Source organism: Myotis myotis, unplaced genomic scaffold (genome assembly GCF_014108235.1).
Source record: "Myotis myotis isolate mMyoMyo1 unplaced genomic scaffold, mMyoMyo1.p scaffold_m19_p_3, whole genome shotgun sequence".
In the NCBI taxonomy this organism is placed as follows: Eukaryota; Metazoa; Chordata; class Mammalia; order Chiroptera; family Vespertilionidae; genus Myotis; species Myotis myotis.
Window position 1 is genome coordinate 7598572 of NW_023416335.1, and position 18394 is coordinate 7616965.

Here is an 18394-nt window from a genome sequence, read left to right on the forward strand (position 1 = left end):
GTACCCCCCTGTCATGAGGCAGTAGATATGTCATTAGAATAGAGCAAGACAGACACAGAAAAGTCCACTCTACCCACTACTTTCATGGAAGAATTCTCACCAACATCACAATCTTCATTAAGACCACGGGCAATTAAAGGCACAGAAGGAAAAATACGAAGGGTCTCCTTAATAACACACTCCAGATATTTAAGTTTCTTCAGGTCTTCTAAGGTAACGGGGCGATGAGAATTCCCTGATCAAAGTAAATATATGAAATAAAATAAATGAAAATGATTTGGGCTTGGTGGATAAGACATCAAAAAGGAATCTACACTAAAAAAAGACAAAGATGCTAATTGACCATACTTTTTCTATGTCTCCAAACCATGCCCACCAGCCAATCAGAGTGACTATATGCAAATTAACTCAACCAAGATGGCGGCCGGCAGCCATGGAGCTGGAGCAAGCAGGAGGCTTGGTTGCCCGGGCTATGGAGGAAGCAAAGCAGGAAGCAACTGAACATATTGAGAAAGAAAAAAATGAGACAGACCAACTCAATGAACAAGCCAGTGAGAAGATTCTGAAGGTGGACATATAACAAATTCTGCCAACCACTGTTTTTCAGAATTGATGGCCTAAATCCCAACTTTTTGAGCAACAACATTTGCAATCATCTCTATGCCTTCACTGCTTGGGGAGACAGATGGAAAGGCACTGTGTTATTTAACCAGAGTTGTAGTACAGAATTGAAAAGTAATACATCAGGTCACAGAACAGATTTTCATTTCGATGAAAACCCTTCCTTGGAAAATAATTGCACCCAAAGAATTTCATCTGAGTGCAAGCCGTGATGCCTTTTCAAAGTCCACAAAATATCTGGAAAGGGTTTGATGAAATGTTCAAATCCAATGCAGGATAAAGCAAGATGGAAGAGACCGAGAAACAAAAATCTGTTTTATGGCCATTCTGATGCAGGTGCAGATAAGTTGGGAGAGATCATCGAAGGTGGTATTTGCCAAAATCCAATTCATTACTACTTGCTTCCTGATATGGAAGATGAAGATGGGGAAGGAGAAGAGAAGATGATGATGGAGGGGGAGAGGGAGAGGATTGAAAGCTACCAACAAAGAAGCTGATGAGGATGAAGGAGACAGTGACTAAGGAACAAGGATGGATTCCAACCTTCTTTTTAAAAGTTTCCTCCAGTCACTGAGAGCAAGTTAAAGTCTGGGTTTTGTTTTGTTTTGTTTTACTCTTAGGCTCAGTCATTCTTCTTTTGAATTCTTTTCTCTCCCTTACATCTGGTTCTCAACTTACTTGGAGGGAAATACCTTGAGCAGAATATAGTGAGAAAAGAATCTCTAACGCTTTGTCTTTCAAATTCACTTTCTTTTTTTTTTTACGTTTAAATATATTTTTATTTTTAATTTTTTCCGTTGATTTTTATTTATTTAATTATTTTTCATTATTGATTAAGGTGTTATATATGTGTCCTTATCTCCCCATTGCGCCCGTATGTCCCCGCCCTCCTCCCCCCCCCTCCCCACGTATGCCCTCAGCCCCTGGTGTCTGTGTGCATTGGTTAGGCTCATATGCATGCACACAAGTCCAGATTCACTTTCATCCCTTCCTGCCTCAACAAACACTATGTGGAGTCAATGCCCCTGTGCTCCATGGGAAAGAAAAACCTGCTTACTTTGCTCCGCTGGAGGCTGGAGGCAGTGGCGCACAGAATTCCAGCATTCTTCCTCCTTTCTCTGTACACTGAGCACACAGATTACACTGTGTCTCTGAGAATGTGGACAGTTAGCATTTACCAACATATACCTGTCTACTTTCTCTTATATAGAACATTTTTTAAACTAAAAAAAAAAAAAAAAAAAAAATATAAGATTTTGGGGTTAGTTAAGTGGGCATTTTGACAAGTCTTCCCTTTGGTATGTTTGTAATGTTTAATGAACTCTCTTGAAGTTTAAGATGACACTTTTAAAATAAAATTCTCTTCTAATAATGGCTTGGGCCCTTCAACTCAATGGGAGAATAGCGGGCTTGCAGAATCTTATTTGGAACCATCATTCTCTATTGTAATTTTGTTCCTGTTTATTTAATTTTTTTTTGTTTGTTTCACTGGAAAGAAAAGATAATGCTCAATTTTAAACATTAAAAGTGTACCAGTTGCTTGTTATAATGAAACTAAATTTACCTCAGTTAAAAAAAAAAGGAATGAATAATTACATCTCAATATCCAAAGATCAGTGGCTCAAGAAAGTTTTAGAACTAATACTGGGGGTAGAAGAGAAGTGAGGCACAATTAGCATAAAGCATGGAAGCAGCAGAATAAAAATTCTAGTAAAAATGGTGTCACTGATTATGTGAGATCCAAAACCATTTGTGACACCTGCATTGGGCTACAAATTGTAAAAAACACAAACGTGGGAACACATTCCAAAAGAACCTGGGTTTCTAGAACATCCAATTTACCCACCAGACACAATCTGAGAGAAATTCAACTTGATACAGGAAAAATGAAATGACGACAAAAACAGAGCCCAGAAGTTTAGATCATCTCCATTCTACAAAATAAAGTCTTCCCTCTTGGTATGAAATTCCAGTCCTCACACCATCTGGACATGAAATTACTTTTCCAACTTCAACCCTCAATGGGTTCTAACAAATGTTCTGAATTCCACCTGACCTTTAATGCTTACTGTTATCTTCCCAGTTCTCCACTCTGCCATTGTGCAACTGGAGCCTCTCTTTCTAGAATGTCTTCCACCTCCTCCTCTTTTCCTTTATTATTCCTTCCCCACTTTGCACTAGGAAAATTTATCAGATACTATTTTGTTGGTTGGCCAAGCCAACCTTTACCTTTCTATTCCCAGCCATGGGAAGCCATATGACATCTGAATAAACAAAGGATTAAGTTGATGGCACAATACACAGTTCCTTTGTGATAGGCTGATTATGACCCACAAATATATCAGGCCCTAATGCCTAGAACCTTTAAATATTACTTTTTTGGGGGAAAGGTACTTTTGAAGATTTTATTAGGGATCTTTAAAAGGAGAGATGATTGTGGATTATCCAGGTGGGCCATGAATGCCATTACGAATGTCATGATAAGAGAGAGCAGAAGGGGATCTGACACACACCCAGAGAAGAGAAAGTGATGTGAAGATGGAGACAGAGATGTGAATGATGTGGCCATAAGCCAAGGTATGTTGGCAGTCACCAGAAGGAATGGATTCTCCCATTAGGCTTCCAAAAAGTGCAGCCCTGCCAACACACTGATTTAACTCAGAGATACTCATCTGGGCCTTCTGGTGTCCGGAACTGTAAGTGAATATATTTCTGTTGTGCTAAGCCACCCAGTTTGCAGAATCTGTGACCACAGTCAAAGGAGACTAATATTATCCTTCATCCCCCTTCTCATTTCTTCTTGCCTTAAAGATAAGCATGAGACCCAGAACCACAATCAAGAAAACAAAATCCACAATGATGAAAATGACAGAAAGAAAAAAGAACAAGTCCAGGATTCTCTCAACATCCCTACAGGCATCAGCCTAGGACCCCTTACCTACAGGTTACTGGTTGTACAAAAGAAATGTATGTCCCATCAGCTTAACCCACAGCAATCCTATCTGGAACAGCTCTCCTTGACCCTGCTAACCAGCTTCACCTTTCCTCTCTGCTCTCCACTAGCCCCTTCTTCCTCATATCGCCCAAGCACACAGCCATGACTTGATACTTTCTATACAGTGTCTGCTTCACCTATGAAGCGTGAGGTCCTTGAGGACAGTGACATTTATCTGTGTAGCCCCCGCATCTAGGCCGGTGCAGTCACATGCCAAGCAATCAGCAAATGCCTGTAAACAAATGCAGGAGGTCTTGCAAAGGACATTAGCCCTGGAAGGGGTACCATATGGCAGCCTTCCTGCTTATTACAGTGTCTTTAGAACAGGCCCGACTGCACATTTTTCATGAGCAAGATTGCCATTTGCTTCAGTGACGTGGGATCTTCTGTGAAAGTAGTTAAGGGGTCATACATACCAAACACTTCATCCAGTTCATTGCCTAATTTTTTCTGGACTTCTGGATAGCAACCCAGTAGGTACAAGGCCCAGTTTATTCCAGCTGCAGTTGTGTCATGGCCCTACAAATGTAAGAGAAAAAAACAACAGCTTAGAAAGCAGAGTTCTATTGAGATATTTAGGAATGCTAGCTCTACTTTGAATTGGCTCTGGATTTGACAGCTGTGACGTGACCCCAGACAGAACAAGTTAATTTTATACAGTATGTTTCCTCTGTGGGGAACAAACCAATGAAACAATCCCTTCAGAGGGGATGCCTCTGGGTACAGGGACATTCAATACGACAGAGTCACATACTTGGTGAGAGTGGCTGGGCTGGGCTAACAGGAGGTATTCCAAAGGATCTCCATGCGCTGGACTGTTTTTGAGGGAATAAAGTGTGACTTTCCTGAGCCAAGTGGCCAGATCTGCACTTGTCCACTTTCTCCCATTTGTATGGTCGACTTTACCTGGACACCAGGCAACACCAGGTAGCATATGGGTGGTTCTGAGCAACAGTCTCCACATCAAGAAGTTGATAAATACCCCATTTAAACCTTACTGAGTTTGAGGGAAAATACCAAACATTTTGCAGAAATGAACTCAATTATTCTTCACAGAAAATCCATGGGAGCCCGGCCAGCGTGGCTCAGTGCTTGAGCTTCAGCCTATGAACCAGGAGGTCATGGTTCGATTCCTGGTCACGACACATGCTGGGGTTGTGGGCTCAATCCCCAGTAGGGGGCATGCAGGAGGCAGCCAATCAATGATTCTCTCTCATCATTGATGTTTCTGTCTCTCCCTCTTCCTTCAATGAAAATGTATTTCTCTGAAATCAATAAAAATACATGTTTTTAAAAAATCTCCATGGGATACTTTATACTGCTATTCACGTTTTAGAGATGACAAACTGAGCCCCCAATGATGCTTTCCCAGGGCCCGACAGCTTCATAGGAGGTGGAGACAACAGTAGGACTCTTGTAGTTTCTGATGACAAAGCAGAGTCCACACTCTTCACCTCAGCGGGCGTGGAGGATCCAGGGTAAGGAGATTCCAGCTCCAATACTGATGGTGACACCCTGGGCAACCTTATTCTCTGTCCAGGCAGTGTCTTTAGGCATCAGCCCCTTATTTCCTGTCCTCATCTCACCAGGACACTCCACATGCAAAATGGTAAGTTCTTCAGAAAAAAAAAAAGTGTATTTGAAAAATAATAAATGCCACAGTCTTTGGAGCAAGGGTTCAGGAATCTGGAGAAGGGATATGGTGACATAAATGGATACACCAGAAAAGAAAGATAAATTTGGAAGGCATGAAGAACCAGGCGGAAACCCTTTTCTCATGGGATGTGCTCACGGAATCTCCGGACCCAAGGCTTTTTATTTACACATTTTGCCCTTTAGCAAAGCAAACACACATATCAAAGGTAAGATTTGGTAAACAATAAAGGATTATCAGCTTAGGCCCTCTGTGGGTCTCGACCCCTTTTGCGGTGGAAAGACCCTTTCACAGGGGTCGCCTAAGACCATCCTGCATATCAGATATTTACCTTACGATTCATAACAGTAGAAACATTACAGTTATGAAGTAGCAACAAAAATAATTTTATGGTTGGGCCCCTCCCTTTCACTAGGAAGCGTGCTTGATATTTCTTTGGTCTTCTGCAACACAAGGGCTGAGCAGGGCAGTTGAGAACATGATATTGTGAACATCATTCATTCATAGGGTTGTTAATGGCTTGTAACACACACACACACACACACACACACACACACACAAGCATATCATGAGGTGCTAGAAATAGATTTTGATCTTCTAGATATAGTCCAAGAATCTGCTTATTTGTGTGACAGGTCAGTAGTTGGTCCAGAAACATGTTCCACAGTTGTCTGTGACAATGAACAGACCATCAATTCAGTAGTCCATCACCTGCAGAGATTTCTAGATGATAAATCCCTGGGTACCCAGTGGATGCTTGGGGCTTTTGCTGATTCCCACGTAGTCTTGAGAGGTTTCACTTTCTCCTTTCTGTTAAGCAAAATATGTTGGTCTTTCCACTTATTTTTCAGAGTCAGGGAAACTCAAGATCAGTCTATGATAACTGCACAGGGATCATTTTGTTAGGAAGTCTGAGTGACACTGAGGACATTAACTCAAAGGTGCCATTTCTTTTATTATTATAAAGCAGTCACCCACTAATTTATCTTTTAAAGTAATATATATTTCAAACTGACATTTTGTCTTTAGTTGTATTTTTGAAATGGTTGTGCGAGGCAGCAATTTCAGGTGTTTACCTATGCCGCCATCTTGGTTTCTCAATTCCCCACAGACCACTTTTTAGTGAATTAGATGGCTAATTATATGCATAATTTCTTTTCTATGAAGTGATATGCTTAAAATAGAAGTTTCAAACCACTGATATAGTCCATATTTCCACAATCCACACAGGGGGACTGTGGCAGAGATCTGCAATGACTGGGCCTGTCTCGTACGGTCAGTCAGCACAGACCTGGGAGAAGTCAGGTTTGTGGACTCTTCACACAGCTTGTTTCCTGCTACAGGGCACAGAGCTTCCTCCCTGGGGAGGAACTGCACACAGGCGGCTGCAGGCAGAGAAAACACAGTGCATGCAGTCCGCCATTGAACACTGATGGCTTTCCCTTTCTTAAATTTCCAAGATATTCCATATGCTGCCTTTTAAAACCATTTATTAATCTTTATTTGGTAAGCCACATGTTAAGAGGTTTTCTCTTTATAATATTTAGTGTAGTTAAAATTATCTTTTAAAAAAGTCATCTTTTTGCCCAGCTGTTGTGGCTCAGTTTTTGAGTGTTGACCTATGAACCAGGAGGTCACGGTTCAATTCCTGGTCAGGGCACATGCAGGAGGCAGCCAATCAATGATTCTCTCTCATCATTGATATTTCTATCTTGTTCTTCTTAAAAAAATCAATAAAATTATATATTTTTAAAATTTATCCCTTTTTTTGATGTGAAGACAAGAAATCCCTTTAGAATCACAAACTGGTTAAATGCCCTACTAGAAGGAACTGGGAAGATGGTGGCTGGTAAGATGGAGGTGAGGGAGAGGGTGTGATTGAGTGATGAAGTGACAGGGGAGTGTGTGGATGTGTGCAGTGTGTGTGGGAATGAGTGAGGGACAGTTAAAACCAGCAGGAGTACCAGAGGCTGGCAGACCAGGCTCTACTGAACAGGCCGCCCCTATCACCGCTGCAGGCACTCCCCGGGCTGTGGGGCTCAAGAAGGGAGTCCATGCCATATTGAAGGGGAGAGAAGCCTCCTCTAGGAATTCACCAGCACCACCTCCCAGACTGGCCGTGGACACTATTCGTGACCCTGCAGCCACACCAGCCAAAGTTCTACTGCCTCACCGCAGACCTGCAGACCCTAGGACATCTACCTCCAAGGGTGCACAGATCCCGCAGCAGTAAGTGGGACTTTGCGCTCCCTGACTGCTGACCTCCAGACACTGCAGTCATGCTGAACCAGTGCTCGGGCACCCTGAGTCAGCCGCCCAGGCACAGGCTTCTCCGGTGCCTCTGTGAGCCACTGCTGGATACGCATGTATCCAAACAAGAATGCACGGCCCCTGCAGTAGAAACTCGGACTTCCCCATTTCTAGCTGACTGCCCACAGACACAGTGGTCATGTGGTTTCGGCACGCAGGTCTCCTGAGTCCACCACTCAAGAAGACAGCTCCCTGGTGCCTCTGTGAGCAGCTGCTGGGTGCACTCCTATCTAATCAAGGGCTGAAGACCCTGGCTGCAGTACCTCAGACTTCACCCTCCCTGATTACTGACTTTCGGTCACCTCAGTCACACCGATCAGGTGCACAGGCTCCCTGAGTCCACTGTCCTGCAGGCGGCTCCCAGGTAACTCTCGGAGCCACCATAAGGTATGACCCTGGCTGCCAGAATCCAATCCCTACGATAGTGCTGCTCCATGACGCAGGCCACCAGAGTCCACCGCCCCAGCAGGTAACTCCTAGGTTGCTCTGTAAGCCACTGCTGGGTGCTCATATCCAACCAAGGGTGCATAGCTCCTGAAGCAGAAACTGGGACTTCTCCCTTCCCGGGTCAGCAGCACACCATGACAGTGCAGCTCCCAAGCGTGGGCCCCACGATAACACAGCTCCACCGTATGGCTCCTGGGCCCCTCTGTGAGCTGCCATTGGGTGTGTGCCCCTCCAACCAAGGTCACATGGCTCCCTGAACAGGATCCATGGCTGCCTACCTCTGAACACCTTAGTGAGTTACTGAGGACTCGTCTTGCCATACAAGGTCACATTGATTGGCCACAGACTCCCAGATTCCCACAACCACAGCTGATGGCTCCAGAACACTCTTGTGATTCAGAGAGGGAAATCACTTTGGCCAGAGTCCCACTGCCTCAACTGCAGACTACAGGACAGCCGCCCTGCCCCCCACGCCCCACTGTCCCGGACTCTGGGAGCCTCGTAGTGAGTTACAGAGAGACACTACGCCAGCAAGAGTCAGACAACACCAGCCAAAGTCACCATAGCTGAGCCTAAGGCCCTAAGACCACTTCCTTGGCCCTAAGACCAAGCCCATGCACTCTGGGAACTAACAGTGAGCACATAATAGTGAGACCTCAGGCAACCCTTTCCACAAGAGCTGGAACTGCGATCACATCTACAACAGCTTGCACAATGAAACTGGGGTGAGTCACATTGCCCATCTGTGATGGACTACATCCATGAAAAATAAGCTAACATTCAAGACCCAACTATAGCAAGAAAACCCAAATAACACAAATAGGGGGCTCTGCTAGATTACCAAGCGCAGGAGATCTGAGAGACTGCACCACTGGGTTCCAAAAATCACCAATCACCCCCAAAACAACCTGGGTAGCAAAGCAGCTGGATCTAAGACATAGAAACAAAACATTTCAACAAAAAGTGGGAAGATAAAAACAATCCCCAAAGGAAAGAAAAAAGGAATCACCACAAAAATAATTAAATGAGATGGAGGCAAGTAACTTGTCAGAGAAAGAATTCAGAGTAATGGTTATAACGATGGTCAAATGTCTGGATCACCAATACACACAACTCAATGAGAATTATAAGAAGCTGAATAAGAATGTCACCAACTTGAAAAGGAATCAAGAGGAAATGAGGAATGACCTAGCTGCAATAAAGAACATAAAGGAAGGCTTCAATAGCAGACTAGAAGAGGCTGAGGACCACATCAGCAAATTAGAAGACAAGGTAGGAAAAAACACACAAACATAGCAGCAACTGGAAAGAAAACTTAAAAAGGAGGAGAAGAGCCTAAGGGAGCTTTGGGAGAACATGAAAGGAAACAACACCTGCATAATAGGGGTGCCAGAAGGAGAGGAAGTGGAGCAAGTAATAGAGAACCTGTTTGAAGAAATAATGACAGAAAACTTCCCTGATGTTGAGAATAAAAAAGACCATACTAGCCTACAGCTTTTTCTGAAGAAGAAAGTTGATCTGGTATTTAATTAGGGTCTTGAACTTTGTAATTTCTCACTACAATATAATGACTCTTCATCAGTTATAACAAGCTACTTCAAAATGTGATCAGACTTAAAAAATGCTAAAAACTTTTTTAAAGAATTCCTATATATTATTTTTTACGTTAAAAAGAAATTGTGAACAGATCATCCCTTATACCAAGGATCCCAACATATTTTAAAAGGTGGCTACAAATAATTCTTGCTATTTCATGTTATTTCTAATTTTACTATTAAATGCTTAAACATGTCTAAGTATTAGTGCTGGCTATTTCTTCATCCTTAGCATTTTCAACTCCCAAGATTAAAAACAAATATTTTCTTGTTATGTAACAGGAACTGTAATTTGTTTAATGATGATACCTGATACTAACATGACAACGCAAAATACCTCAAACATGAAAGTGTCCACTTCTTCTCGAATAGCCTCAAGGCTTAGCTTATTTCCTTCATCATCCATCACATTTAAAAGCAGGTCAAGAAAAGCCTTGCGTTTTCTCTTGGAGAGGGTCATGCCTTTGTCATCACTTTTACCTTCTTTATCTCTCTTTATTTCATTGGCCCGTTCCTTGATGACCTGTGTGATTTAAATGATCACATGCTTTTGTGTGGAATTTGATATGGCCTAATAATCCATTTTCCTGTGAAAATGTACTAGCTTCTTTAACTGATTTTTTTCTAAGCCTTTCCTGTTCTGTCTCACTCAACAGGAAGTTAGGTTATTTGAAAATATAGTAAAGCTTTCTGTGAACATGTTTAGGGCATTATTTAATAAGACTTTTAAAAACAAATTTAATGACAGACAAATACATAATTTCCAAGCACTATTTTTACAGCCTCTCCAACATGGGAATAGAGTAGTAATCTCCTGAATAGGGCCGGAGTGAGTTGAAAGAGCTCATGAGAAAATTTGGGTAGTGGAGAGAACACAATCTATACTAATAAAAGGGTAATATGCTAATTAGACGCAACTGGCCATCTTCCAGATGTCACTTCCTTCCAAACAAAGCCATGGTGGTGGGGGCCAAGGTAGAGGCAGTTGGGGGCGATCAGGTAGGCAGGAGACAGCATTTAGGAGTGAGATCAGATCGGCAGGGGAGGGGACTTGGGGGCGACCAGGCCTTCAGGGGAGGGCAGTAGGGAGCAACTAGGCCAGAAGGGGAGGGCAGTTGTGGGTGACCAGGTGCTGCAGGGGAAGGCAGTTGCAGGTGATTGGGCCTAGAGGGAAGGGCCATTCGGGGCTTCCATGCCGGAAGCGGATAGTCAATGGGGTGACCTGGATAGCAGAGCAGGGCAGTTGGGATGACCAAGTAGGCAGGGGAGGGCAGTTGGGGCAACCAGCCTGGAAAGGGAGGGCAGTTGGAAGCATTAGGCAGGCAGGCAGGTGAATGGTTTGGAGCCAGTGGCCCTGGATTGCAAGAGGGATGGCTGACTGTGGAATTGGACCTAAACCGACAGTCGGACAACCCCCAACGGGTCCCGGATACGAAAGGGTGTAGGCCAGGCTGAGGGTCACCCCCTTGTGCACGAATTTTGTGCACTGAGCCTCTAGTCATTATATAATAGATTAATTATAGATCACTCTAATTACGTGTTGTATTGGAGAAAAGAATCACCCTGTACGCTTGCCGCTCCTTCTGCCTAGAATGCTCTTGCCTCCGAAGCCAGCATGACTAGCTTCCTCCGTAGTTTTAGATCTCCACTGCCCATTGTCACACTGTCAGGGTCACTGCTACCCTAGTCCCTAGCACTCACTCTCTTCCTAAGCCTACTTTACATTTTTTTCCATTTCACTTACCACCTGGCATCGAACTTGTTATTTAGTGACTTTCTCCTCCAAGTTCTATGTAGCAGCAAATTTGAATTTATTCATTGATATACTTCCAACATTTAGAACACTGCTTGGCATTTTAAAAATGTTCATCAGGTATGTGTTGAATGAATAAAAGTATGAAAGCCCAGGAGCTTAATTTGGTTACACATTTCAACTTTCTCCTCCTTTTGGGCAATTGTCCAAACCTGCTTCTGCTGAATGAACAGATGCCAAGTTCCATAATGGCAAGCACCATGTCTTCTCTTTGATTCTTGGTGGAACCCCTAGTGCCTGGCACTCAGTAGGGAATGTAGGGAATGTACACTAATAAAAAAAAATATGTAAATTGGTTGTCACTCCGCTGCACCCACCAGCCAATCAGGATGACTATGCAAAGACAGCGGGTTCATTTGCATACACAGGCGCAGAGTGAAGACTGAAGGCTCCGAGTGAAGACTGAAGACAACTGAAGACTGAAGACTGAAGAGGCTTGGCTTCTCCACTGGGGCTGGAGTGGAGAAGCCAAGCCTCGCTGCAGCAGGAGTGGAGAAGCCTAGCCCTGAGGCTTGGCTGCTCCGCTGTCGATGGGCCAAAGGCCTGGGTCATGGGTGCCTGAAGAAAACTGGTGCGGGCAGCCAGGGGAAGGAAGGCGTATTGCACAAATCTTCTAGCAATGGGCCTCTAGTTTTTTTATATTAGCCATCCAATTTGAAATTCATCCATTATTGATACTGATATTAATGCATGAAATTGGAAGACAAGTGTAATTATACCCATAAAATAAATCTGTTCACCGTTCACATATTGACAGGCAATTATGCTATACTTCACTGATGGCAGCTCACTCCAACATCTCATTCACCTAACATCTAGGGACATTAACCACTTGATCTTTTGGTGGAGGCAATACCTCATTTTCTGGAAGCAATGCCATCATATTTTAAACTAAAATTACAGCAAAGGATAAATATATTTACTTCGGCACTTTTATCAGTACACTTAAATTACAATGCATGCTTTTAATTAAAGTTTGCCTTTTCATAAACATACTTTTTTTAAAAATATATTTTATAGATTTTTTACAGAGAGAAAGGGAGAGAGATAGAGAATTAGAAACATTGATCAGCTGCCTCCTGCACATCTCCCACTGGGGATGTGCCCACAACCCAGGTACATGCCCTTGACCGGAATCGAACCTGGGACCCTTCAGTCCGCAGGCCGACGCTCTATCCACTGAGCCAAACCGGTTTTGGCTCATAAACATACTTTTAACACAAACCCAGACTATATTCCAGAACATTACTATTTCCTTGTCATTAACAATTACATAGTAATATCTAGTTAATTTTTATCTTTTCCAGTTTAAGATACTGCTGTAAATGCCCTTTGTCTTAGAAAACTATTGCCTAATCCAAACATTTTACAGAAGATTCTTATAACACAGTTCCCAGTGTCTTTATTTTCTTAACATAGCACCCAGTTTGTTAAATAAACTATTATAGCACATATCACATTTTGTAATTATTTATTCATAGACAACCTCCCCAGTAGACTAACCTCCCCCAGTAGAGAACATTAACTAGTGGGTATGTTAACAAACATAGGAGTCATGCCCTTATAAAAGTTGTAGAAAGTGATAGTGGTAGAAGTTGCACAACATTGTTAATGCCCCTAATGCCACTGAATGGCAAACTTAAAATGGCTATTATGATAAATTTTATGTTATTTACGTTTGATCACAATAAAAAAAATGAGGACTTACATTGGTGGTAAAATTATGTAAGATCTTTAGGTTCCTTCTGTGGTCCCATCCTTCTTTAAACAAAAGGTACAAAACGTCATGCCAGAACCAAATCGTCTTCATTCTTCGATGTATCAAATCACTCATCCTATAAACAGGATGCAAATGTATCAGCTGATACATCAAAAACGTGCATTCCTTGAGTACCTGTTTAGTGCCTGGTATCAATGAGGGTAATATGTGGCAACGATGATAATTCATCTTAGCGGCTACTAAGAGCTCCATGCTTTATGCTCAACAATGAAGGCATGGGTTATTACACATCCTAGGAAGCTTAAAAATCAAATGGGTCCTATAGAGGAATGAAGAATCCAGTACAAAACACCTTACTAGATGGCCATCTGACCTCTCCTTCTATTTCTCCAGGAAGAGTTCTGGACCTCCCCGAGCGGCCTGTAGCTCTTATACCACAGGGTGGGATGAAATCTGCCTGTTTAATGTCCACGCATTTGCTTGATCACTCCTCTGGCTGTCCTCTTCTCCAGGAAAGTGCCCCTCTGTCACATCCCTGCCCCGAGGCCCTTCCTCAACATTTCCAGTGATGGAGCAGAAAGACCTAGACATGATCTCCTCCTTTGAGAGCAGCTTACAGGTCAATTCTGCAGAGCGGCCTTTCCTGGTCACTCAATCTGTGGGCCCTATTGCTGTTTTCTTCTCGAATATCAATCAACTTTATATTTTCTTTGAAGCAATTATTATAGTTTATAAGTTTATACTTATTTGTTTTGATGCTTGTCTCCCTGTTATTCTGTTCTGTGGACCACTATAAAACTAGTCAGTATCTTGTGTGATGAATAGCAGATTATATATGCTAATATGTGTTAAAATGAAATGGGCAGTGGACTCAAAGACAGAATTCCTTAAATCAAACCCTGGCCCTGCCTTTTCATAGTTGAATAATCTCAAGCAATTTTTCAAAGTAAATATGTTATTTCAATTAAAAAATAACACACACTAAGTGCAGAAAATATGGGAAGAAAGAATTAATAACAACATCAAAAACAAGAAAGAGGAGCATATAACACAAAATAATAATCACAGCTAACATTATGGAAAAATATCTACAAGTTTTTTTTAATGAATAATTTTTCATACATAGTGGTTATCATGTTAAAATATTGTTTTTATCTTTATTTTACCAATAAGCATCATAATGTAATTTTTTAATATATCATAAAATAATCATTTAAAATTATACCATAGCCTGGGTGTGCCATAATTTATAAAATAAACCCTCTACTGTTAAAATACATGCTTAAATGATTAGGTTAATTTTTAATGCAATATTTCATTGTGAAAAAGATACAACACAGACCAAAAACTATTAGCGATATTTTTAAAGCTTGAATCAATAACAATTTAAAACATAATTAGAAGGGCTCCGTTTACCTATAAACTGCACGGACATACTCAGAATCATCATTAGTCTGAGCATCAATATTCTTGCCCATAGCTGTCTCTGCAAAATATGGGTGAGAAGCAACCATTCAATTCATGCACATGCCTTGTGTTTATTTTCCAGTGGCAAACACTTCAAAAAAGAGATAAATTCTTATATATTTTAGAATTGTTCCTGTCCCCTTTCACTCTTGCAACTTTGTTTCTCCTACTCCCTGTTCATGCTCCTTCTTCCCTCTGACCTTCCTGGCAGGTTGGCTCTGCTCGAAGCCCTGGCAGTGGGTACTGCTGCTCAGGAGCCTAATTTAGCAGAAGGACCGCCCCAAAGAAGCCAATATCCTTTCTAACCCCTTCATTTGCCTTCCCAGTGAAATGTTATTTTCTATTTGGGCCATTTTACGTTTACACCACAGCTCTAGAAACAAATCCATGAGACTTACCACAGATTATATCTAAGGCACAAAGAGTGATGTAAGAAAAGCAGTTAAATTTTTCTCCGTCAACATGTTTTTCAAGCTTATTAACCAATATGTTGGCTTGTTCATTCATGACATCTAAGAAGTCTTCCAGAATGGTAAAATGGAAAGTGGGTGTTAACATTTTTCTCCTGGAGCGCCATTTGTTTCCAGTACTAGAAATGCAAGACATGGTTACAAAGAAGAGAAAAGCAACATGCAAAGCAAATAAAGCTTAGTCAAGACAACAAATTCTTCTTAATCTACAGATTCCCAAATGCTTTGGTCAGAATGACAAGGGGAGACTCATATACAGTTACAGAATGGGCATATTTTAGATATCCTTCTTTATAACTAACTAGCTGTACCGGCCACGCATTGCTGTGGCTCAGTCCGGTTAAATGGAAAAGAAAGAAAAGAGAAAGCGCACGTTTCTAATATGTTTAATTTCACAATGCTCGTGGGTATACAATATTTTTTGTTGTTCCATTGTCTGTGCAGATATAGAGATTGTCTGGTTTGCTGACTCTAGAACACGCAATATATAATTGTCCATGTGAGAAGCAATCCATGTCTAGATCTAAACCGCACAATTCTAAAGATTGGCCCTGAGCTTTGTTGATGGTGATTACAAACGCCAATCGAATTGGGAATTGCAATCTCTTAAATTGAAATGGCATAGCCATTGGAATCATAGGAATGTGAGGAATGAGGACATCTTCACCTTTGAAAGGTCCTGTCAAGATTGTTGCTTCTATGACGTTGCTCATTAATTTTTTTACTGCAAGCCGCGTGCCGTTGCAAAGCTTTGGCTGGCTGATATTTCACAACATGATAATTGGCACGCCGATTTTCAATTGCAGTACGGGTGGTGGCATCCCTGGCGGATCGAGTGAATTCAAAAATTCTATTGGATAATTAACCGCTTCATCTGCTTCCACAACAGTGTCGACGGACTTGTATGTGACTGCCTCGCTTTGAATGTTAGACTGAATAGTATTGTTAAGTTCGTAGACGTCTTTGTTCTTGGCCGCAAGAATAGCTCGTTTGCTCAGCCAATAGTGATTCTTATAATTGGTTTGAATATTGGGAAATGCTTTTTCAACCAATTCTTCTTTTGACACCACTAAATTGCAGAAGTTATGAGGCAATGAAATTCGTCCTGAGGTCAGATCAACCGGCACCTTTCCATTCCCAATTTCCATCAGTTGATGTGAGAATATATCAGCTGATCGATCGTTTTGCAGCTGGACATGCATATTTGTAGTTAATTCTATCTACAATTTATAATTGTAAACAGAAACATTGAAATGGAATCTTAAAATATTTAGTGTAGCGTGTGTTGCTTTTACGTCCACAGATGGCGCTGTTTTTCAAAAAAAGACATGTTTTTACCTGTCACAGGTGTGACAGCTATATAATAGTAGGTATATACATATATAAAAACACACGTGCATTCGAATGCAACGTTGTGTCAAAATTTCAAAGCAATCAGTGAAGAACTTTCGAAGATTTAAGATTTTGAACAAACGAACATTTACATTTTTATTTATATAGATATGTAAAAGAGCACTGATCAAAATTGAAAATTTTAAGAATTTCACTAAATTTCTAAGTTCTGAGTTTCCAAAGATGAGAAATTTTCCCCCTTTACCCAACCTTAACCCTCTGAAAATCTAGAAGCTCCATGAGTCTACTTTGATCTCTAACATCTTCAAAGTCTCCAAAGTCCCCACCGAAGTCCTGCTTTCTCTTTCTCAGTTGATGGGGTCCTGTTGCTGGATGGCAGCTCAAGGACTGAGGTTACTGTGCTCAACTTACTTCTCTGAGGATCACTTCCTTTTTAATTGAATTTTCAAGATTTCCCTGCTCAAAACTCCCCTGTGCCATACTCCATTTCTACATGGGACTTTCTAACTATCCTCGGAACACTGGTGATCAGCATTATTGAATACCATGGCTGGAGATTACTCTACACCCTGAGTTCCTGTCTCTCAGAGGCCCATTATCACCCAACTTTTTCAGTTTCTCCCTACTACTCAATGGCTCATTCTTGCTACAGGAAAACTACCCCATGTCGATGCCTGACATAAGTTACGCACAAGACAGCTTTATCAATTTACACTGACTTACCTGGTAAGAAGTCCTAGGCCAAGCCATGGTTGTAGGAATGTGTACAGATAAGACTTGTCAATTTCCTTTGAGCTAGTTAAAATTGCCTTAGAAAGAGAGAAAAGCATAATGAGAGATAGATATATGAACACAACCATAATTATAAGAATACTGGGCTAGAACACAACTACTTTCCAAAGTAACATTTCATAACAATTACTTCTTGGTGGTTCATTTTCATTACTATGACTCAAAGAAATGCAATTAGAGTTTGGAGCATACCACTGTCTCTCACTCTTGGAGACTAGCTGGAGTTGTCTGAAAGGAAAATGACCAAGATAATTCCCTGAGTCCTGCCATGAATTAGGAGTCAAGTGGAGTTGTTTATTGAGGGTAGGAGTGAGGGAAGAGAAGGTCGGTGAAGCAAAGGATGACCACATTTAGGGAGGTGGAAATCACAAGTTCATTATCAGGTATGTTGATTTGGAGGCATTCAAATTGCCATAGTTTGAAAGCAGGTATGAAGTTCAGGATTGAGGCTTATACTAGGTACACATTTGAATGTCTCCAGGATATAAGTAGCATTGGGAACCATGGGTATAATTAGGTGCCTGGAGCCAAAGTAAAGCAGAAGGGATGAGCATATGCACAAAATGCTTCTCAGGATCTTGCTGCAGTTCCCTACTTTGGACAGATCTCTATCCATATGTACTAAGCCCACTTACACTAGGCCAGCAATGGCTGACATCCCACATGTGGCCTCTCGCTATCTCCTCTGGGCCAGTACATTGGGCAGTGTGGTACCAGAGACACTCCAACAGTTTTACCACAATGAGTAAGAAAGATGTATCCAAGCCCAACAACCCCAGGAAATACTGCTGTTAATTTTTCTCCATGAAGAGAAAGTCTGTTTTTCCCATTTTTACTTCCTGACACAAAGCCTTTGTCATCAAACCATAAGATAATACTCCCAATGTCATGATAATAACTAAAAGAAAGATAAATAATTTTTAGGCATAATTTCAATAGAGTTTATTAACAACATATTTCCCATCAATACCACATTAGTGTTCTCTTTTAAAAAATTAACTTGAAATCATAAAAGTATAATGGATACTCTGAGCCTCTTAAGGGAAACACTTAAATTTTATTAGTCTTACATTTTTGCAATCTTAAAACAGTGCGTGGGAGATGATATGAGCTCACCTTGTAGAATAATCTATTTATGGTTCTGTTCTATTGAAGAC

General features: G+C 41.4%; 1 protein-coding gene across 2 annotated transcripts in view; it reads right to left on the reverse strand.

Moving 5' to 3' along the window:
- Positions 1-6: 6 nt before the first annotated feature.
- LOC118650029 (cytochrome P450 4V2-like) overlaps positions 7-18394 on the reverse strand; it is a 31317-nt gene continuing 12929 nt past the window's right edge. The window contains exons 3-9 of one of the 2 annotated variants that reach the window (XM_036297766.1): positions 17169-17254; positions 15021-15211; positions 14572-14641; positions 13144-13270; positions 9960-10145; positions 4033-4135; positions 7-235 (exon numbers count right to left, since the gene is read on the reverse strand). In XM_036297766.1, coding sequence (XP_036153659.1) covers positions 12-235; positions 4033-4135; positions 9960-10145; positions 13144-13270; positions 14572-14641; positions 15021-15211; positions 17169-17254 — 987 coding nt within the window. In that variant the 3' untranslated portion in view covers positions 7-11. The remainder of the gene's footprint in view (positions 236-4032; positions 4136-9959; positions 10146-13143; positions 13271-14571; positions 14642-15020; positions 15212-17168; positions 17255-18394) is intronic. The other variant, XM_036297767.1, reaches the window with a different exon arrangement.